Genomic DNA, 21,148 nt, shown 5'->3' with positions numbered 1-21,148 from the left:
CCTATTTGTCCAATCACACGCATTGCTGTACGATTTTGATTGGGTGTTTCTTTGTAAACCTCACTCAACTCGTTGCAGCAAGGTTTCATTTAGTGAGGAAAGTTGGTGCAAAAAAAATAAACGAACACTTTTCATACAAACCTAAAACATTTTTATTGTTGTGCATACAACAACAGCAAACGAACAAGCACTTGTTGTCGTAACCGCCATGACTTCTCGTTTGGACCGTTTGCTCAATCTGTTGGACAGTGGATCTCTTGCCGTTCGTTCGGCTGCTGCCAAACAGATTGCTGAAGCAACCAAATACCATCAAGCAGAAATTCCTTCCGTGTTGTTTAAAGTTGGTCAGTTACTTCGTTCGCCGAGTTGGGAAACGAGAAGTGCAGCAGGTGAAGCCATCTTTGCCATTGCTCAAACCGTTCCTCTCTACAATCGGGATCGTGTTCTTGACTCCTATTTATACGCTACAGCAGACACATCCAATCAACCACCATCATTTCAAGTCAAGAAGGAAGAAGATGAAGAAAAGAAGAACGCCTACTTCTCCACGCCAAGATACCAAGAAAAAGCGCAGGAAGAAACTCAACTACAACTCGAAAAGTTTTCCTTCCGTTCCTTCGACATTCGTCATGTGCTGCAACACGGTGAGCCCCTCTCGGCCACCAACGTTGTGAATGAAGAACAAAAACTCAAACATTTAAAACCAAAAGAAAGACTCGCTTTCCACAAACGGCAAGTGTATGGTCGACTAGGCTATTTACCAGAGGAGAAGGAACATCTTCTCATCTTTCCAAGTGATTATCAACAACAGCAACAGCAACAACAATCAACATCCGATGAAGTTGAAACCACGGAAAATCAAGAACCCCTAAGTGCTCGAGAACGAAGAGAAAAATTCATTCAAAAGCAAAACATCAAGAAACAACACCAGCAACAAGCGAGTGCCTCTTTTGCTGAAGAACAGCAAGAAATTATGGATGACGTGAGTCGACAAGCGAAAAAAGTGAAAACTCTTGTGACCGAACAACCACAAGCTGAAAATAAGGTCGTGATTGAGAGCACACTCGACATGACGAGTGACATTATTGAATATGAGAGATGGCCTTTTCACTACTTGACAGACAAGCTCTTGGCTGACTTGTTTAACTCTTCGTGGGAGATTCGTCATGGTGCTGCCATTGGATTAAGGGAAATCTTAAAGGTTCCTGAACAAATTCAATCGGCTGGCAAGTCGATATTTTGTACAGAGGATTTATCTGTGGTGAATGCTAGATGGTTGGAAGACTGCTGTATTCGAATATTGTGCCTTTTTGCACTGGATAAATTCACAGATTACCTTTCCGACCAAGTCATTTCTCCAATTCCTGAAACTTGTGCACAAATTCTAGGTTTGATCTTCAAGTACATTAACACGAATGCTGTTAAGAGTATTGTTTCCAATTTGGTGCTTCTGATGGAACCACACAATGAATGGAAAGTCAGGCACAATGCATTGCTAGGAATGAAATATGCAGTTGCACTTCGTTCTCATGAAATTGATGAGCTGTTCCCTATGGTTCTTCCTGCAGTGATTCAATGTTTGTCAGATGAAACTGGATCTTCAAGTATTTTGGCAGAAGATGTGAAAGCTGTAGCTGCTGATTGTTTGGTGCCCATAGCAGAACATGTCATGAAACTGAACACTCAATACGTCACTGGAATATTTAACATTTTGTGGAATTCACTCCTAGAGATGGATGACTTGTCATCATCCACGGCGAGTGTAATGTCACTTTTGGCCAAACTATATTCGATACCGCAAAAATCGAAAATCATTCTTGAGGAAAAGCTTCACATCCTAGTTCCTAGATTATATCCATATATGCGTCATAACATTGTTTCGGTGCGAATTTCAGCGTTAGAAACACTACTCGAGTTGATTCAAGCCACCAATATTGCTCCAAACTCTTGGATTTCGAAAGGAAGCATTCTATCACATCTTGTTGCACTCGTTTTTCAAAACCTCATTCTCGATTCTAAGGAAAGCGTGGTTGAGAAAACTTTAACCGTGTGGCAAGCCATAGTTTCTAAGGTCCCTCAACAATGGTTATGCCCTGTCATTTCAAGGTACATTGGTACATGGTGCTCCCTCATGTCCACTCCTATTGGTCACAATTTTGAGATTACTCTATTCACACTACCAGAAGAAATTTATAACATGTTAACTCAGAATCGATGGTCCTCCTCAATGTCCAATGATACTCTCAAACGAAAACTTGACGGGACTAAACCAGAGAAAGATGAAAGCATGGATGGACAAACATTTTCTATAAGATTGTCAGTTTCAGATTTGGAAGAATTTACACAATTTCGAATGGCAACATCCAAGGCAATTGCTATATTTGCATCCTCAGTGGAAGACCCAAATCATCTCTCAGAATTGATGAACACTTTAGATTTCTTGTTGAAATCAAGCTGGTCCATTCACAAAGAGACTGCAGGATTGGTGTTGCAAAACATGTTCCATTATTCAGAACAACAAGGAAAGAAGCTGACTATCCCAGAGTCCCTCTTTCAGTTACTGCTTCAAATTGTGCAAACAACTGTTTACACATACACGAGTGTGGAAATTCAAAACTATTTCACCAGTTTCGTATCGGAGTGCAACATTCTTTTACATTACTATGCTCGATTTGGATTGGATGTTTCCTCGTTCTACTCCCAGACTGCAGAAGGAATGCCTTCTTTGAACATGTCAGTATCTATTGCTCAAGATCTTACCTCAAGATATTACGAATATTATGCACAAAATCTAGCCGATAATCCTCAATTGCTTCAAGAACTTGATAGTATTGTGAATCGAGTGAGGACAGCTTCAGACACCTATGTCAATAACTGGAATACCATCAAGAATCGAGCTCTCTCCATATTGTCATGTGCTATTATTTTCAATGGAGACATTTCTGCAGGAAAGGAATTATTGAGTCCTCTCATGGTAATTTTACTTCCTTCCATTGAGACACAAGGTTCAAGCATTACCTTGCAACAGCTTTTTTGCAAATCTCTTGCCAAGCTTTTATTTATTTGCAAGGATTTTGCAACTACAAAATCTCCAAATTCAGCAATTACGAAAAAGGTGTTAGAATCTCTTTGCAGGACCATGCCTCAACAGCTTGTTGTTCATAAAGCTCTTGAGAAGGAGAATCAAAAAGAACCTGCCCTGGAAGAGGAATCAGAGAAGCAAAAGAAGGGCAGAAAAAAGAAGGGCGCTGTTAAGGAAGAAGAAATCAGCGAGATCAAGGAGGCAGTCTCCCAAGTTAATGGTCTTTCTTTGAAAGAAGATCCACTACAAATGGCTCAACGAGGAGCAGCCATGACTTTGTGTGAAATCGCCAAGATATTTGAAGATCAACTCTTTGATCAGTTAGAGCCTTTGAGAGTTCAATCTATTGATATTATTTTACAGAAAGTGCATCCATCCACTTTAGCACCAAAAGTAGTACCTTCTGTTCCAAACATAACACCGACGTTGACAGAAGAAAAAGTGATTGTGAATGCCCTTCATGTTTTGAGAACCATTGTCCCTTCTGTAAGCTCAAAAATTTATAATCTACTTATTGAAGCAATGAAAGCAATCATACGAAATTATGTCACTCATCCAGATATTGATATTAGAAAGCATTCAGCCTTGACAATTTCTGAAATTTGTTACCATGTTGAACACGATGCACTTCTTGCCCTTGTACAAGAATTGTTGCCATCACTGGCCAATCCAACCAATGTAGCGTCAAGACGAGGAGCTGCTTTAACTATCTACGCCTTCCTTTCTCGGCTTGAAATGAAATCGCTTCCAGCCGTTGCATTCTTAGCCGTTCCTTTACTAAAAAGAATGAGTGACCAAGATGATGTAACAAGAGAGATTGCTTCCAACTGTTTCGGAACTGTAATCAAATTATTGCCTCTTGAAAAATCATCAACTCCACTCAAAGGCTTAGAGAAACAACTTGAAGAGGAACACAAATTTATTGACCAACTCTTGGACAATACCAAAGTTGAACCGTTCGACATTCCAATCAAGATTAATGCAGAACTTAGACAATATCAAAAAGATGGAGTTTCATGGCTGGCCTTCTTGAACAAATACAATTTACATGGCATTCTTTGTGACGATATGGGCCTTGGAAAGACTTTACAAACCATATGTATGATTAACAGCGATATTCATATGAGAAAGATTCAATATCAGCAAACGAGAAATCCTGAATTTGTTCATTTACCTTCATTGGTGGTTTGTCCTCCAACCTTGTTGGGACATTGGGGCCATGAAATTAACAAATTTTGTCCAGATCTCACCTCACTACAATATATTGGCTCTGTTTCGCAAAGAAGAGCTTGGAGAGCTGAATTTCACAAGTATGACATTGTGATTCTTTCGTATGATGTGTTGAGAAATGATATTAAGGAAATTGTTGCTGCACAAAACAATTGGAATTATTGCATTTTAGACGAAGGACATATTATCAAAAACAAAAAGACTCAAATTACCAAAGCTGTCAAACAAATCAAAGCCAACCATAGACTCATCTTATCTGGTACTCCAATTCAAAACAATGTGTTAGAATTATGGTCACTATTCGACTTTTTAATGCCTGGATTTCTTGGTACTGAGAAGGACTTTAATGCAAAATACAGTAAACCCATTCAATCAAGTAGAGATGCAAAGGCAAACTCAAAAGAACAAGCTGCAGGAACACTTGCCTTACAAAGTTTACACAGACAAGTTTTACCATTTCTCTTGAGAAGAGTGAAAGAGGATGTATTGCATGATCTTCCAGAGAAAATTATTCAGGACTATTATTGTGAACTTTCACCAATTCAATCCAAAATGTATGAATATTTTGCAAAGAAGGAAAAGTCAAAGGTGTCTCAAGAGTTACAAGGACAACAAGAGGAAAAGAAGCCAAAAGACATTTCTGAAAATTCTCATGTTTTCAAAGCACTCAAATATTTGAGAAAGCTTTGTAACCATCCGTGCTTGGTTTTAGAGCCAGATCATCCCATGTATCAATCCGTGACACAAGAAATTAAGCAGCAAGGAATGGAATTGACAGATGTGAATTTATCACCCAAGTTACTTTCTTTGAAACAACTGTTAAATGATTGCGGAATTGGACTTTCTGAAGGTATCACGAACGCACTAGAATCAGGAAGTATGAATCAACACAGAGTGTTAATTTTCTGTCAAATGAAACAAATGTTGGACATTATTCAGAATGAGCTATTTGCCAAGTACATGCCATCGGTCACTTATATGAGGTTGGATGGAGATGTGGAGACCTTGAAACGTCATGAAATTGTTCAAAAATTCAACAGCGATCCAACCATTGATGTACTCTTGTTGACAACAAAAATTGGAGGTCTTGGACTCAATCTCACTGGAGCAGACACTGTGATTTTTGTAGAACACGATTGGAACCCAAGTAATGATTTACAAGCTATGGATAGAGCTCACAGAATTGGCCAAAAAAAGGTTGTGAATGTTTACAGACTCATTACAAAGAACACCCTCGAAGAAAAGATAATGGGCTTACAAAAGTTCAAACTGAACATTTCCAAGAGTGTGATCAACTCTGAAAACAGCAGTCTAGCTTCGATGGACACTGAACAATTAGTGGATTTATTCAATTTTTCTGGAAGCGGAGACGTGTCATCTTCTGGTACACAATTAGAAAAGCCAACGAAAAAGTCTGGTTTGGGTCAAGTCTTGGAGAATATGGAAGAATACGACCAAGAACAACAGTATCAAGGTTTCAATCTTGACAGCTTTGTGAGTTCTGTTTCGAAATAAATGGTTTTGGAACTTGACAACAGTTGGAATTCATCGTGGGCAATATTTATGGCCCTATGCCTGTAACGTTGTGTGCTCACTGATGATTGGGCTTGTCGTTTTCCGCAAGTTTTAAAAAAAAATACTTCATCCTCCGATGGATGATGCACAGAACAATCCTACCATCTGTTGAAACGTTTGAATCAACAAATTCATCATCCTGTTGTATTGATACGGATGATACCTCTCCGACAAATTCCAACAAGATCAATGGACCATTCATTGATGATATTATTTTTGAAATTCTTCATTTCCTTGAATCAATGTTTATTACTCAAGTTTGTATGAAAATTTCAAAACAATGGAGACAAGTATCATTTCAAATTCCTCTCTCATTATCATTTGTAGAAAATCCCCTCAAACAAGTTCGTGAATCAATTTTACTTTTATCTAGTTGTGAACGTTTGAAGAATGTGACTTATTTGAATCTGGATAGTAATGGAATTGGCCGTGAAGATGTTAAATATATTGCTACGAGTGAGTGGTTGAAGAATTTGATTTCTTTGGATCTTGGTAGCAATGAAATTGACAATGAAGGTGTCAAATATATTGCCATGAGCGAATGGTTGAAAAACTTGTCTTCTTTGAATCTGGGTTACAATAGAATTGACAGTGAAGGTGTTAAATATATTGCTATGAGCGAATGGTTGAAGAATTTAATTTCTTTGGGTATAGGTAGCAATAGAATTGGCAATGAAGGCGTCAAATATATTGCTACGAGCGAATGGTTGAAAAACTTGACTTCTTTAGATCTGGCATGCGATGGAATTGACAATGAAGGTGTCAAATATATTGCTACGAGCGAATGTTTGAAGAATTTGACTTCTTTGAATCTGGCTTACAATAGAATTGACAATGAAGGCGTCAAATATATTACTATGAGCGAATGGTTGAAAAACTTGATTTATTTAAATCTGAGACACAATGAAATTGGCAGCGAAAGTGCCAAATATATTGCTGCAAGTGAATCAATGAAGAATTTGACTTCTTTAAGCCTTAGCAACAATAGAATTGACCATGAAGGTGTTAAATATATTGCTACGAGTGAATGGTTGAAGAATTTGATTTATTTAGATCTGACATACAATAGAATCGAGAGTGAAGGTGTCAAATATATTGCCATGAGTGAATGGTTGAAGAATTTGACTTCTTTGAATCTGGGTTACAATAGAATTGAGAGCGAAGGTGTCAAATATATTGCTACGAGTGAATGGTTGAAGAATTTGATTTCTTTAGATCTGACATACAACGAAATTGGCAGTGAAGGTGTCAAATATATTGCTGATAGTGAATGGTTAAAAAACTTGTCTTCTTTGGATCTGGGTAGCAATGAAATTGACAATGAAGGTGTTAAATGTATTGCTACGAGCGAATGGTTGAAGAATTTGACTTCTTTGAATCTGGGTTACAATAGAATTGACAGTGAAGGTGTCAAATATATTGCCACGAGTGAGTGTTTGAAGAATTTGATTTCTTTGGATCTGGCATGCGGTAGAATTGACAGTGAAGGCGTCAAATATATTGCTACAAGTGAATGTTTGAAGAATTTGACTTCTTTGAATCTGGCTTATAATGAAATTGGCAGTGAAGGCGTAAAATATATTGCTGATAGTGAATGGTTGAAAAACTTGTCTTCCTTGGATTTGGGTGGCAATGAAATTGGCAATGAAGGTGTCAAACATATTGCTAATAGTGAATGGTTGAAGAATGTGACCACTGTCTAATTATGCACAAGCTAATACTTCTCTCTTCTTAGTGATGGAAAATGAGTTTAAGGAAAGGTTTTGAATTTGGTCAATTCTGAGAATATTTTACCTCTACTTCTAACACTTCTCTCGTTGCCTTTTGTGATTTGATAATTCGATCAATAGTTTCCTTTGTTTGAAATAAGGATGAAAATGGCATTCCAATAATTTAACTTTGGGGTTTCATTGCCAAACATGGATAAGGCAGGTTGGTTGATATTCTCAACAATATACAGCGAATACCATCTTGATTTATTGAGCATCCAATGTTCAATTTGTAGCTCCGAATAGGACTGTATTTGTTAACGTGATCACTATGTGAAAAAATCAAGAAATCATCGAAAAACCTTCGCATGGTAAATGCTGTAGTATTCGCTCAGAGATTATTTTGAATTATCTTGAATCAACTCGAGAAGATTGAACAATCCATTATGATAATCCACTTAAATATCCACAGAATTGCCAAGTTTCAACATGGAAATATGTATGTTCATATAATGTTGGAAATTGACAACAGTTTACTGTTGAATTTTTTGTGACATTCATCATAGGCAATAATTTGTCCAACCCTACCGACAACCACTGATAATGGTCTGCAAATAATCATTGCCCAGACCTGTCTTATCCATGAGTGACTTGATATTTAAATAGTTTTGTCCAAAATCAAAAGCTTGACCTTTCTCAGAGTGAGATGAGGCATTGACAATAATTTTGTTCATGCTGCTCTCAAAAATTGTGAAATTCAATTGTGCAACATCCTATTCATTCATTCCATAATTTTACATTCAAGTATTCAATAAAAATCATCAATAATTTGTTAATTCATTTGTGGACAATGATATATCACAAATTGTTCCTAAATATTACAGACCCAATTTACCACTTACACCAAACACTTTCGGTCGGTAAAAACATCCAATCGTGTAATTATTACTAAAAGCATACGTCAAATAGTACGGAGGAATTTCTGCCTGTGTCTTAATCTTTCCAAATACATCCATAGCACTCACAGAACTATTTCCTTGTGGTTTTGTAAACTCAAATTGCATGTTACAAAACGCATCCACCACTCCAATATTAATTAAAAGTCCCAACAATAATCCAACAGCCAATAATACACATCCACAAATAAATGAAATCATAATAATGAAACCGATCAATTTTCGGAACCATCGTTTCCGTCTTGATAATTGTCGAGATTGATTTCGTTCCATCAAATGAGAGGATTCACTGGCAGTATCATCCATCGTGTTATTATTTTGAGAAGATCCTCGTGCTAACCCAAATTTTGCATAATAATCTTCACTCTCATTGATGAGATCATCAAAGGAGAAACCTTCTCGTTGTTGATGCGGGAGTAAAGTGATTCGATTTCTGGAATCTCTCATTTTTTTTTTTTTTAATAATCACTGTCCATGCGTTTATTTGTTCGAAAATTCAAACGTTATTCATGGCTGTGTGTGCAATTAGTACAGTTAAAGGTGGTTCATATCATCAAAGTTAGTGTAAATATTGTTGTAAATTTCAATTATTGTTTTTGTCATCAAGGTTAGTGTTAATTTCAAATGTTGTTGTAATTTTCAATTATTATTCATGGTCGTGGGTTTCTGGAATCTCTCATTTTTTTAAAATGTGTGATGAAAGAGAATTTGTGAAAGATTTTTGAGATTTCATTCCCAATGTGGAATGGTTTTGGATCCATGAATTTATCAACCTCTTCTTCAATAAAATAGAAAAAATCCAACGGAAATAATAAAAAGGATGTTTCAGGCAGCCACTCGAGCAAGCACCAAACAGCAATCTGCTGCCCTCCACATCCGGCACACTGAAGAGTGTAAGAGATTGTTTTTGCTGATCAAAGAGATTGCTTGGCTTGCTCACCCATACAAGGAATCTGTTCATAGGTACATGATTTAAAATCTTGTAATAACCCTTACCATGTGGTTTGTAAAAAACTCAACGATTATTATTGTTGAGGAGCATTAAGGTGAAAAATTCCCGCCAGAATTGACCGAACAACATGTCGAAGCGTTTACCAATCATAATATTAATGATACTATCACTGTAGTATAGTTTTGAAGAGGTAGAATTAATCGCTCTCAATATGGTCCTGTAAATCCTTAATTTAAAAGCTTGTAAATTCCAAGTAAATAGGGATCACTGTTCTCTTCATAATTCATGAATGTGGAAGGATCGTCGGAATTTCTTTCATCATGTTGTTGTTGTTGTGGCAGGATCATGTTTTGAACATTGGAAGAGAATGACAAGCGTTGTGCATCATTCGTTGTGGTATTAGTGGTGGTAATTGCCAATTTCGAGCAGCTGAAACAAGTTGCTTAATAAATTTCACTTCCAAGTCCAAGGGCTTGAAACGCGTGAAAATTAGTGCATAACTCACTACCACATTTACTTTCCATCTGAATGATCTCAATCATGGTAGTAGAAATGTATTCTGTCAATTGTTGAATGGTTAAGTCTGAGCGTGAGGCTTGCAATACCTTGTTCAATGATTTGTTGTTTTAAAAAAATATTCATTTCTGAATCTTCTTCTTGTTCCATGTATTGAATGAATTTTTCTCGATTCACAGCTCTTTCTTTGATGATGTGTAATTCATAAAGTTTCTTTAATTGCCCAATCAATGTGTTATAAACAATGGTATGATGCTTGGAAGGAGAACTTTTCAATAAACTTTCATATTTTCTTTCATGACTTTTCAAATAAGGAGAAAGTTTGTTTCCAGAAAATTTCAAATTTTTCAAGATGATTCCATGATTTACAAACAAGTAACATTTGATGAATATCAGACAATGGAAGAAATTCCATAATCAAGAAAACTGAATCCAATGATAATTATTGTTGATTGATCATCACTGCAATGAACTCCAAAATGTTTAAAAAAATCTTTGGGAAAGGTAGCTCAGTTGGGAGAGCACAGACACTCCTGCTGTTGAACTCTGGGTCGCTGGATCGAAACCAGCCCTTTCTCATTTTCTCCTGCGTTCATGTTTTTTAATTGGAAAACAACATAAACGTCATTTGAATCGTTCAAATCCCGATAGTCTTTTCAAACTCAACAGTTGAACGAACATCTCTCAAAAACTTTAAACTTTTAATATAAAATCCATATATATACAATCGAAATTGTGCATCATGAACCTTGTAGTAGAGAATCCTTTCACCCTAAAACTTACAAGTATTTCACGAAATAGTACCGTGTTGGGAGAATGGGAAAAAGTTTTATCATCCTCAAAGTATTTCAGATCAAGAAGGTCAATTCCACGAAAGCGTTGTGCTGTTGCTTTACGATAACAAGTAATCATCTTGAACTCGTCCTTGTCAGCTTTTGGAACGAACCTCGCTTTGTTTCAACATGACCTTTTGAGCTTGTCTTTCTTTTGGTTTTGCATCAATTAATGCCACTTGTCAATGATGTATCCAAACCTTGATCCAAAATACCATGTATCTAAAATCTGAAAAACTTTTTAGGTGCAACTACTTTCGCTCAATCATCCTATTTATCCCTTGCCTTAGTAATCAAAATTGGATCAAATGACTTTAAAACCCTGCAGTTCTTCCGGCATCATTGAAATGGAGAACTCGTCATTTATAAATGAGGCCTATGGATTTCGATGGTCACTTTTTGAAACTAGTATAAAACAGGGAGGGTGAGCCAGATAGAAAAAGCTTCGTAGGCAACCAGCCTATACCCAACCATTCTTGGCGACGTTGACGAACTCAAGTGTCATCACGAAAATAAACATCTCCAACCAAAAAAAATGCCTACAGCAAACAAAACGTTCTGGCAGAAGCTGAGTGATCAACACAACCACAATGCTCCCGATATTCGTTCAACTGCTTCAATAATGCCGTCAGTAAAGAAAAGAGTTTATTTTGAAGATCAACCGTTCATGGTTGAAAATATTACACCAGCTACTAATGTTAGTTATGAAGAGTGCTATTCCGAACTGAAATACGTTTGCAGAGGTATAAATCGGAACAATTATTCTAAATTATTAACAGGAAAACAAATTTATAATTGCGATTATGACATAATTGGCGTTATTCGAGACGAACTCACCTTAGAATCAGCATGTTGTTCAAAATATTGTAGTATTTTTCAAAATCAGTGTCGTCAATGTAGTGAATTGGAAAAACACCTAGTTTCAATCATGGAAAATAGGCATGATATATTTGAAATGCTATTGAAAGGAATTTTACCACAACCCAAGCAATTAATATCATTTCCATTATTGATGTATGAGTTATTGTGTAAACTTGTGCCATTTATACCAGTCAGCCAAGATGAACACAAACTTTTAACAGTGTTTAGAAAAGCTCAAACTTCATACAATGAAGCATTGTCGACACAATACAACAACAAACAAATTACGAACAATGAACACCGTGATACACAAGCTTTGAAGGTTCCAAGGTCAAGCTTTACTCCATTCTTAGAGACATTTTTTGGATCCTTTATATTCAATCAGTTGCAAAATTATGCAAAGAATCCATTTCATCACAAATATTCAGAGGTTGAAAGAAGATATTGGGTTGTGATGAAATATTATTGTGGAAAACAATTTTTCATCAGAATGGGAGGAGAGCGCAATCAAAATATTGAACGGAATAATTTTAATCATTTAAAATATAATCTAATTATACCAAGTTGGAATACTGTTAAACAATGGACACCTGCTGGTTGTTATGGTATGATTCCCGACATCACACTTACCCTAAAGAACATGTTACTGCCTGACTCTTGTAAAGATACATGTATCTCGTTTGATGGAATGAAAGTGTTTAAACATTTTGATGTTTTGGGAGATCAAATTGTTGGAAGTGAAAAATATTGTTACACTGTTGAAGACGTGAAACAATTTGGTGTTAAACATCTAATAGACCAAATGATTTTATTTTCTATTAATGCCATCGATAATTCATGGCATTTACCGCTGGGTTGGTTTGGAGTTAGTTCTGAAACAGACGTACTTGAATTTGTCACTAGCAAAATACTTTATTTCAAAGAGTTGCTCCAAGAATCTGTAACAATTGTGTGTGGATGTTCTGATGCAGAAATTGATGCACATGCTGTGCAAACAATTGTTAGAAAAAAACACAAAGACTTCATTTTCGTCAATGATTACGTTCACAATTTCAAAAATCAACGAAATGTATTATTTAATGGAACAATATTGCACGAGAAAATCTCAATGCAGACCATAATTTATTACATGATACAACATAGGACATTGTATCGATTACTCGACAGAGAAGAAGTTGATCCTACGGATATTATGAATTTGAAATCATGTCTAAATTTAACAGAACGACCTGTATTGCAAGAATTACGTAAAATTGGCACTATAGAGGCAAATAGTGTTGCTGGTTACCTTGAATTAATTCGTGATATTTATGACTGCATTAATGATAACAGTCCGGATATAATTGATATTTTGAGTGAAAGCAAAACAATTTTCGAAAAATTACCCAATTATCCCAAAAAAACGAAGAAAATATGTGTTCACACACTTGAAGGATTTCTTGCATTAGCGTCTCGGTTTCCAAATTTCAAACCCAGTTGCATTACAACAAATTATGAAGAGCTACTCTTTTCAATAATTCGAGGAATGTTTCCCAAGCCAACAACCAAACAATTTTGCCAAAGCGCACTATTTTCATTCTATATATTTTTAATATTACATTCCACTGACGATGTTCGTGGGTTCTCACTCCCAGATATTCCATTAACTGATCATTATTTTGGTATGAAATTGGTTATCAAGATTTTACCAACTCTTCCTGGTCGAATTGTACTTGATAGAAATGTCAAGAAAAAAACTTGCAAAGAATTACAAATTATTAATCAAAACGTAGCCACTTACTCAAGAAAAACTACGTTGAGGGCTGAAGTGTGTGCTCCTAAATGTATATATTTATGCTGCCCTGTTTCTGGATGTAAAAAACAAAAACCATATATTATCAAAGGGTCTTTTACAAATCATTTGAAAGCTAAACATCAATTTTCAGACGAAGAAGCAGAAGCAACAGTTGCTCAATTAGAATGTTTGCAATTTTCTGCTCAATTAGAAAAAGATGTTGCTTTTAGGAAACAAAGTTGCAAAAACAATGAGAATATTATTGTACAACACAAACCACCTTACCTGATTTCAAAATTCAAAAACAGGTTGACTATTCAATATAATTTTGCACCTCTTAAATCAATTCCCACGCCTCACTGTATCAATCAAGAGACAAGACGACCATTGAACTTCTTTGTGCTAGATTTAGAAACAACAGGATTTTCTCCAAAATGCAATTCCATAATTCAATTTGCAATGTTATCATTATTTAGTAATGAATTACATTCCATATTTGTATCCCCTAGTGGTGTGTGGAGTTCTATTGCATTACAAATGCACGAAACTAAATTTCAGATTTTGGATGAAAGTGAAACATTGCAAAACATGATTCCTAAAATTTGTAATTATTTGACTAGGAATGACACTGCTGATGTGATGTTGTTGGTTCATTCAACTGGTTTGGACAAGGCTTTCTTTAGTGCTGCAATTGCACCACTTAAACTCCGATCAACAATTTACTATTGTTCTACTATGCAAAAAAACTTGCTTGGAAAAAAGGGATTAGAAAACCACTTTAGAGAAAAAGTATGTGGCTCTCTTCCCGGAATAGCACATAATGCCGTTGTGGATGTGCTTATGTTGTATGATTTGCTGTTGTCGAAGTTTGGGAACGATCAAGAAATTGTGAAGGCCATCGGAAAAGCAGAATGTACAACAATAGACGACTAGGAATTCCACTGATGGTTTGTTCAGTTCGATGAATTGTTTTCTCTGTTTCCTACTCTGGTTTGCGTGTTGTTTTGTTGAAGTGAAGAAACTTGCTGATGTGGTTGTGTTGATCACTCAGCTTCTGCCAGAACGTTTTGTTTGCTGTAGGCATTTTTTTTGGTTGGAGATGTTTATTTTCGTGATGACACTTGAGTTCGTCAACGTCGCCAAGAATGGTTGGGTATAGGCTGGTTGCCTACGAAGCTTTTTCTATCTGGCTCACCCTCCCTGACAATAACAGCTGCCAAATGTCATCAACACAGATGGATCACGTCCAACCTTCTTCTCATTCAACCACGAAGAGAATCACATACAAATTCCATTCATCCAACATGACGCCTTCGATGAATACTCCATCATCAAATGCTCAACCATACATGTTCAACTTTAAATCATCCCTGCCAAACATCATGTCTTCACCAATCGAAGGCATCCGAAAAAAGAAAAAAGACCAGTTTCAATACGCTTCTCCTACATCGAGCACAACAACATCAGTGGTTTCGTCGTCTTCTTCTTCTCCTTTGCAAAAGTCAAACGTAAAGGATACTTCGAAAGGAAATTTGACAGCTGGCAATACAACAAGAGAATGTTTATTCTACGTTCAGACATGTCAAACAGATACGCGAGGTAAATTGATTGTGAAGAGAAATAGAGAACCCTCTTCATCGATGAAAGGTCGAAGAAGAAGTCCTCCTCTTACAAATGTCAATCTGCCAAATGTCAACTTTTCTTCTCCTGTGAGCCAGGAAAACTCAACCCAACTACAGAAACCACAAACTCTCTCGACTTCTACTGTCTCCACTGCTCCTCTCAATTACGTTCCTGACTACTCAAATTTTGTCAATTCTTTCAAAATTGACAATCGACAGCCATCCCCTTCGAATGTCAATTACCAACACCACTCGATGCAACAAAACCAGTTGCTTCAAGAAGAACTCAAATTACTGCCCTCTGTTCGAGAACTTTTGAATCAGAGCGCATCCATGACAAGTGCCAGCTGTCATCAACAAAACAGCCACACAGCCATGTTGCCTTGCGTGAACGACTTAATTTCACACGGTTTCCAATTCACTCAATCTTCCTCGATATTCACGTTGTGAATCACAGTTGTACAAGATTCTTGGAAATAAATTTGTCTCATTGTTGATGAGAAATTTCAAGACGTCATGACCTTTTTTAGTATTGTACAATTTTAGTCTATCCAGAATATCTTTTGAACTAAGAATCGATGGCTTCGATGCAACACACACATTTTATTTACACGCTCCTTGACTATTGGATCTTGTCAAAAAAGCACCAAATTCCATCGATCGACTTGTTTTCAACGTATGAGATTGATTGTTTTGATTGTTTTGAATGGCAGATTGCTTATTCAAAATAAATCCAGCTCGCAATTTGGTTTCAATATCGTATCCAATACTTTTAAGTTTTTCATCGTACACTCCTCCAAAAAGTAACTTTTTCTGATTATTATTTAACACACAATTATTTTCATGAGCACCACTCGAGTGGTCAATATTAATACTTGTCGCATTTCTTGTATGTTTGTTATTTCCGTGATTACTCAAATTATACCACAAGCAAATAGTGACATCTCTCAAAACAATGATCGAAAAATTAGATCCTCTCTCATTGAGGCAATGAAAAACATTTGGAGTCGTTTGATGTGAAGAGTTTGGAGAAAATGCAAGACTTAAATCCATTGAAGTTGTTGACGTGATGGAACTTCTTGAAATGTAATGCATGGAGGTTGGTCTTCTACTTTTTGTTCCTTTTGGTGTTGAAACGGACAGAGATCCACTTGTGACATCCATCGTTGGTGTTGAAATATTTTCAAATTCTGATAACTCTTCAACAAGCTTTGCAAATGCAATCGAACTTGTTTTAAAATCAACAATTAAATTAGTGAGATATGAAATGCAATTTTCCTCAATTTCGTTAAACGTATTTGGTGTCGCACATGAGAGCTCTTTTCTTTTTGGAGATTTTTTCATGGAAGATCGTCGTGATTTGGGTGATTTTGGTGTTTCTGCTGTGGAAGGAGCTGTCGAAGATGAATCTGTGCTTTTTCGTGTAATTGTTAAGGTCAATGCTTCTCGATCCAGTAGTGAGCTATTGGTACGTCCATTCATCATTGAAGTTGGTTGTTGTTGTTTTTGGGTGGTGGTGGTGTCTCTATTACTTGAATCGTTTTGTGCAGCTGTTGCTCTGAAACCGTTGGAGGAGGAGGAGGAGAGGATGACAATGAAGTCGTAGTGGTCGTTGTTGAATTATTTCCATGTTGACTACCATTCGCTTCAGAATGTTCATCAGCATTGGAACAAGTACTGGAACAACTTGCTCGATGCACGACAATATCAGCCATAGGAAGAGATTTCACAGGAGAAATTGGGGATGAAGACAGAGGAGAAATTGTGATCGTATCCGAATGGTTGGTTTTGAATTGAGGAGGGAGTTGTGGTGAGTGGCGAGGAGGTGACGATGAATTTTCATTATTGGTGACATTCGAATTCATATCCATTGAAGAAGTAGCTTTCTTTTTACGTCGACCAATGGACGAGAAAAATTCTTTAACCTTAGATGACATGGTGGAAGGTGTCTTCTTCTTTTCTGGAGTTTTCAAAGTGGAATTACTTGTGTGAATATCTAATGGAGAAGTTGGAGAAATTCCAGAATTTGGTATTGAACTAGAGCTATTTACAGAAGTAGTGGAATGAGAAGTTGGTTTGGAAATGACAATGGGAGGAGAGGAAGAAGCATTCACTGTCGTTGTTTCGACTGTGGTAGCTCGTCTTTGTGTGGAAAATGGAACTGGTTTGAGATCAATAATGTCCAAAGATGATGTTGGATGACAATCCGTTTCTGTGTATCGTCTTCCTTCGAGTGCACTTGTTGGGTTAGTAAAAGCCTCAACTTCGCTCGAAACAGATTCTCTTCCAAGTTTTTCATTGGCCAAACTTGAAATATCGATCGAAGTTGAACTATTTTTCAATTTGTATTGTTCTCCCTTAATGTATTGTTTTCCGAAAAAAGAAAAACTATTTCTCGTAGATCTTCGTGTGGAATTTCGAGGAGATTGACGTGGTACTCGGATGGATGAGAAGGTCATTGTCGTTCCAATAGAAACATTAGAATTATTCTTTTCGGATCCAAATGTGAATGATTTGCTTAATTTTGATGATTTTGAAAAATTTCCAGAATGATTATGACTCAACATGTCCACGAGTTGATGGTGTGAAAGTGTACTATCCATCATTCCAATTTCCTGAATAACTTCGGCATTTAAATTAAAAACACTAGAAATATCTCCATAGTTTGGGAGACTAACTCTTGGAAGAAATTGTTGAAATTCCTTCTTATTCAAACTACTAATGGTATGATGATGTTTGTAAATTTTCCCAGTCGAAAGGAATGAAGAGTTTTCAATGGCTGAAATGGTCGTGTCAGAAGGTTTTCCTTGTGACATGGCATCTATCTCGTCATGAGAAGCAGGATTGACAAGTGACGGTGTCACACTTGATGTGTCAATCGAAGAAGTACTTGACGAAAAGCTTTGTTCTTTACGAATAGACAATTGTTGTTCCAATAATGGTTTATCTTCTTGATGCACAGGATGATTATAGTATGTGGACCATCGATGATGTTGCATTCTCAATCGTGGTGACACAATAATCGAAGGAGATTCAGTTGTTGATTGAGTATTGATCATGGATTTATCCAAAGCACTCGAAACAATGAGATCATTTTGTTGTAATCGTGTGGAATATTTCACCAATCGAGGATCAATGAAAATCATTTCATTGGTCACATTCGACAAGATGCACAACTCGACACCACCACTTCTCATGGCAAATAATGAATGATAATTTTCACTATTTCGAAATGATGACTGTGTAGGAGTAGAGGGTGGTTGTTTGATTTTTGGTGGAGGAGGAGGCATTGCCATTCGATCTTCTTCGGCATTCTTGGTGGTGACTATAACGGAAGGACTGTTGTTCATCATGTGGTGAGTGGTTGGATCAAAATCTTTCATGTTTGTAGTTGATATTGGACTCGAAAAATTGATTTCCTGTGATAATGAGGACTGACGAGATAATTCTCGTCGATGATGATGATGCATCATGGAATTTACATGGTCTTCCGGTGTGGTGCCACTTGTCAATGATGATGGTTGATTTTTTGAACTATTGATACTAGATGTAGAATTAGAGTGACTCGACGAAGGTGATTTTAACTGAATCGGTGAAGACAGAGTATTGGAATTGGAGGTTGTATTTTCTTGTTGTTCTTGATGATACAAACAAGATGATAATCCGAATAATTCATTAAATTCCGAATAATGATGTTGCAAGAGTTGAAAAACGAGTTCGTTGGTGAGAGAACGATGTTGTGGTGCAATGTGGACGTTAGCAAGGGAATCTCCTTGTATCCACAACGAAGAAGGCTGTTTGTTTTTGCAGCTTGTCCCGCTCATTTTTTTTCATGTTGACATTTGGCAGGTCTTTCAATTTTTGGCATGTGGATATCAAAGATTCAATTTATACAGGACTAATTGCTTTTGAAACAATACCAGGCAGAACAAGCTCATTATAACCAATGGAAATTCACAATACAATTACATCTATTTGGTTTCGGATGGTTCACTTGCATTTTCAATGACCTTCTCACTTGACAAATTCTGGGACAGTTGCTCGCTAAAATGCTGAGGTAACCAATCTGGAATTTTCACATTTCCTTGAGTTTGTAAACCTTCCATTAATGGTGCAAAAGATTGAACCATTTTCAAGATAGGTTGCATGGTGTCACTATTCTTTTGAGAATCACCTGATGTGTTCCAAATATTAATCTTTGGATTAAGGCCTCGTACTGCTTCAGCACTTTGTTTGGCCAATTCTGGATACAAGTTTGCATTGAGTGCAAGATAGAATTGAGTGAGAGCAGGATGACGTCCACACGATTCGTAAATCATTCGAAGACCATTAGCTTGAGCTTGAAGTGTGAGCTCAATGGCTTCTGCTTTCTTCTTCTCGCTGTAGTATACAGCATCAGCATTTCTTTCAATGGCTTCTGCTTCGACGATGGCTTTTGCTAAGGATTCACTTCTCATGAATTCAATTTGTTGTTCCTATGAGTGAAATTATGAACAAGCCCAAATATGTGAAATTGGTGGTTACAAATCATTTAAGCCAATATTAAGTCAAGACCATATTGTGCAATGAAAAACACCTACCTTGAGTTTAGTGTTGACTTCTCGTTGTAAAATAGCAGAACGTTCTTTAGCTGCCATTTCGGCCTCAATTTTTGCAATTTCACTCTTCTTAAAGTTTTCAGATCGAATCACTTCGAGCTGAGCGTTGGAAATTTCAATGGTCTTGAGATTTTCATTTTCAGCAAGTTTGGCTTCTTGTTCCAATTGAGCTTTTTTGATACGAGTGTCTCGACGATTGGCCTCAACAGCAATTTCACCATCTCTTCGGGCCTCACTGACATCAGCTTGAGCTTGATAGTTGGCCTTTTCAATGGCTCGTTGTTTTCTATACTCGAAATATTTGTTTCTCTCTGGTGATGCAATTGTTCAGCAATTCATAATATATCCACAGAGTTGAAAAATTTCATTGTACAAAAAAATTTGTCACAGTCTTCACACTTACCGTCATAATCTGACATTTCCTTAATGTTGGCATTATAAATGGTCATACCCAACATGTTCAAATCCTTCTCAATATTTGTTACGACCTCTTCTCTGAATCTTTCCTTTGAGTTGAACATTTCCTCAATGGTCAACTTGGCAGTCAAACCTCTAGTTTCTCCTTCCACAATACCTGCAATAAGATTTTCAATATCTTTTTGAGAAGATTCTGTTACTTTTGAGCAATAGGTAACAAATCCATCTGAATCCTTTATAAAGTCAATGGGACCAATTGTAAAAGTGACTGGAAGTTTAAATTCAACTTTTTCCTTGCTCATGTTATGCAAATTGAACTAATTGTTTCATCATGTTGATATATCATTTCAACGTTGTTGAAAATAATCAAAACATGTTGAACTAGGATATGCATTCATTGGAATAATCCAAAACTTACTGTGAATGTTTTTGGATTAATGCTCACAAATGTTCCTTTCTGACCTGGCCAAATAACACCCTTCTTGGAAACCACAATATTCTTGATACCTAAACCAGTACGAACGAGATATTCATTCGGAGCACAGACTTTATATCTGGTGATGGCAAATCCCAATATTGCCAAACCAATGGATCCGATAATGATAGTGGAAGCCTTCTTTTTACCTCCTGAGGAAGTATTTGCTCCCGATGATGAAGCTGGATCAGAATTAGCCAATGATTGTTGTTGCTGATCGGAGGAGCTCATGGTTTGTTGAGAGGATGATGACGACGACGATTTGAATTGATCGAGTAATCCCATTTCTGTGAATTTTTTTTTATGGAGAGCTTGTTGTCGTGAACTTGGAATGAAAATAAATTGATTTTGTTGTGGATGATCTGTCAAAATTGATTGGAACTAAATCAACAATATTTTGTAATAAGGAATGTCAAATGGAACTATGGACCAGCAAGTGTTCCATGATATATTCTTGTATCTTGATTGGCATTAGAGAGTTTTGGACACCTTATGCATCCGTTGGTCGAAGATGTCACTGTTGCTAGCGTTGTGATGATTGTCCCTCT

General features: G+C 36.7%; 8 protein-coding genes across 8 annotated transcripts; 4 read left to right on the top strand and 4 right to left on the bottom strand.

Moving 5' to 3' along the window:
* Positions 1-208: 208 nt before the first annotated feature.
* C9374_001873 (uncharacterized protein) lies at positions 209-5,827 on the top strand (the record flags this gene model as incomplete). Its single annotated transcript, XM_044691228.1, has 1 exon — positions 209-5,827. The coding sequence occupies one exon, from the start codon at positions 209-211 to the stop codon at positions 5,825-5,827; it is 5,619 nt and encodes a 1,872-aa protein (XP_044550830.1).
* A 302-nt stretch (positions 5,828-6,129) lies between these two features.
* Positions 6,130-7,590, top strand: C9374_001872 (uncharacterized protein; the record flags this gene model as incomplete). The annotated part of the gene is made up of 1 exon (XM_044691227.1): positions 6,130-7,590. One exon carries the CDS (start codon positions 6,130-6,132, stop codon positions 7,588-7,590), a length of 1,461 nt encoding a protein of 486 aa, XP_044550829.1.
* Positions 7,591-8,180: 590 nt separating this feature from the next.
* Positions 8,181-8,999, bottom strand: C9374_001871 (uncharacterized protein; the record flags this gene model as incomplete). The annotated part of the gene is made up of 2 exons (XM_044691226.1): positions 8,181-8,369; positions 8,499-8,999. 2 exons carry the CDS (start codon positions 8,997-8,999, stop codon positions 8,181-8,183), a joined length of 690 nt encoding a protein of 229 aa, XP_044550828.1.
* Positions 9,000-11,388: 2,389 nt separating this feature from the next.
* On the top strand, positions 11,389-14,421 carry C9374_001870 (uncharacterized protein; the record flags this gene model as incomplete). Its single annotated transcript, XM_044691225.1, has 1 exon — positions 11,389-14,421. The coding sequence occupies one exon, from the start codon at positions 11,389-11,391 to the stop codon at positions 14,419-14,421; it is 3,033 nt and encodes a 1,010-aa protein (XP_044550827.1).
* Positions 14,422-14,708: 287 nt separating this feature from the next.
* Positions 14,709-15,560, top strand: C9374_001869 (uncharacterized protein; the record flags this gene model as incomplete). The annotated part of the gene is made up of 1 exon (XM_044691223.1): positions 14,709-15,560. The coding sequence occupies one exon, from the start codon at positions 14,709-14,711 to the stop codon at positions 15,558-15,560; it is 852 nt and encodes a 283-aa protein (XP_044550826.1).
* Positions 15,561-15,713: 153 nt separating this feature from the next.
* C9374_001868 (uncharacterized protein) lies at positions 15,714-16,454 on the bottom strand (the record flags this gene model as incomplete). Its single annotated transcript, XM_044691222.1, has 1 exon — positions 15,714-16,454. The coding sequence occupies one exon, from the start codon at positions 16,452-16,454 to the stop codon at positions 15,714-15,716; it is 741 nt and encodes a 246-aa protein (XP_044550825.1).
* Positions 16,455-16,591: 137 nt separating this feature from the next.
* On the bottom strand, positions 16,592-18,934 carry C9374_001867 (uncharacterized protein; the record flags this gene model as incomplete). The annotated part of the gene is made up of 1 exon (XM_044691221.1): positions 16,592-18,934. One exon carries the CDS (start codon positions 18,932-18,934, stop codon positions 16,592-16,594), a length of 2,343 nt encoding a protein of 780 aa, XP_044550824.1.
* Positions 18,935-19,081: 147 nt separating this feature from the next.
* C9374_001866 (uncharacterized protein) lies at positions 19,082-20,885 on the bottom strand (the record flags this gene model as incomplete). The annotated part of the gene is made up of 4 exons (XM_044691220.1): positions 19,082-19,585; positions 19,691-20,019; positions 20,112-20,442; positions 20,544-20,885. The coding sequence occupies 4 exons, from the start codon at positions 20,883-20,885 to the stop codon at positions 19,082-19,084; spliced, it is 1,506 nt and encodes a 501-aa protein (XP_044550823.1).
* Positions 20,886-21,148: the final 263 nt, after the last annotated feature.

The sequence above is a fragment of the Naegleria lovaniensis genome (genome assembly GCF_003324165.1).
Source record: "Naegleria lovaniensis strain ATCC 30569 chromosome Unknown tig013, whole genome shotgun sequence".
Classification (NCBI taxonomy): domain Eukaryota; phylum Heterolobosea; class Eutetramitea; order Acrasida; family Naegleriidae; genus Naegleria; species Naegleria lovaniensis.
Note: the sequence above shows the minus strand (reverse complement) of the source record. Positions and strands in the feature narration are given on the sequence as shown.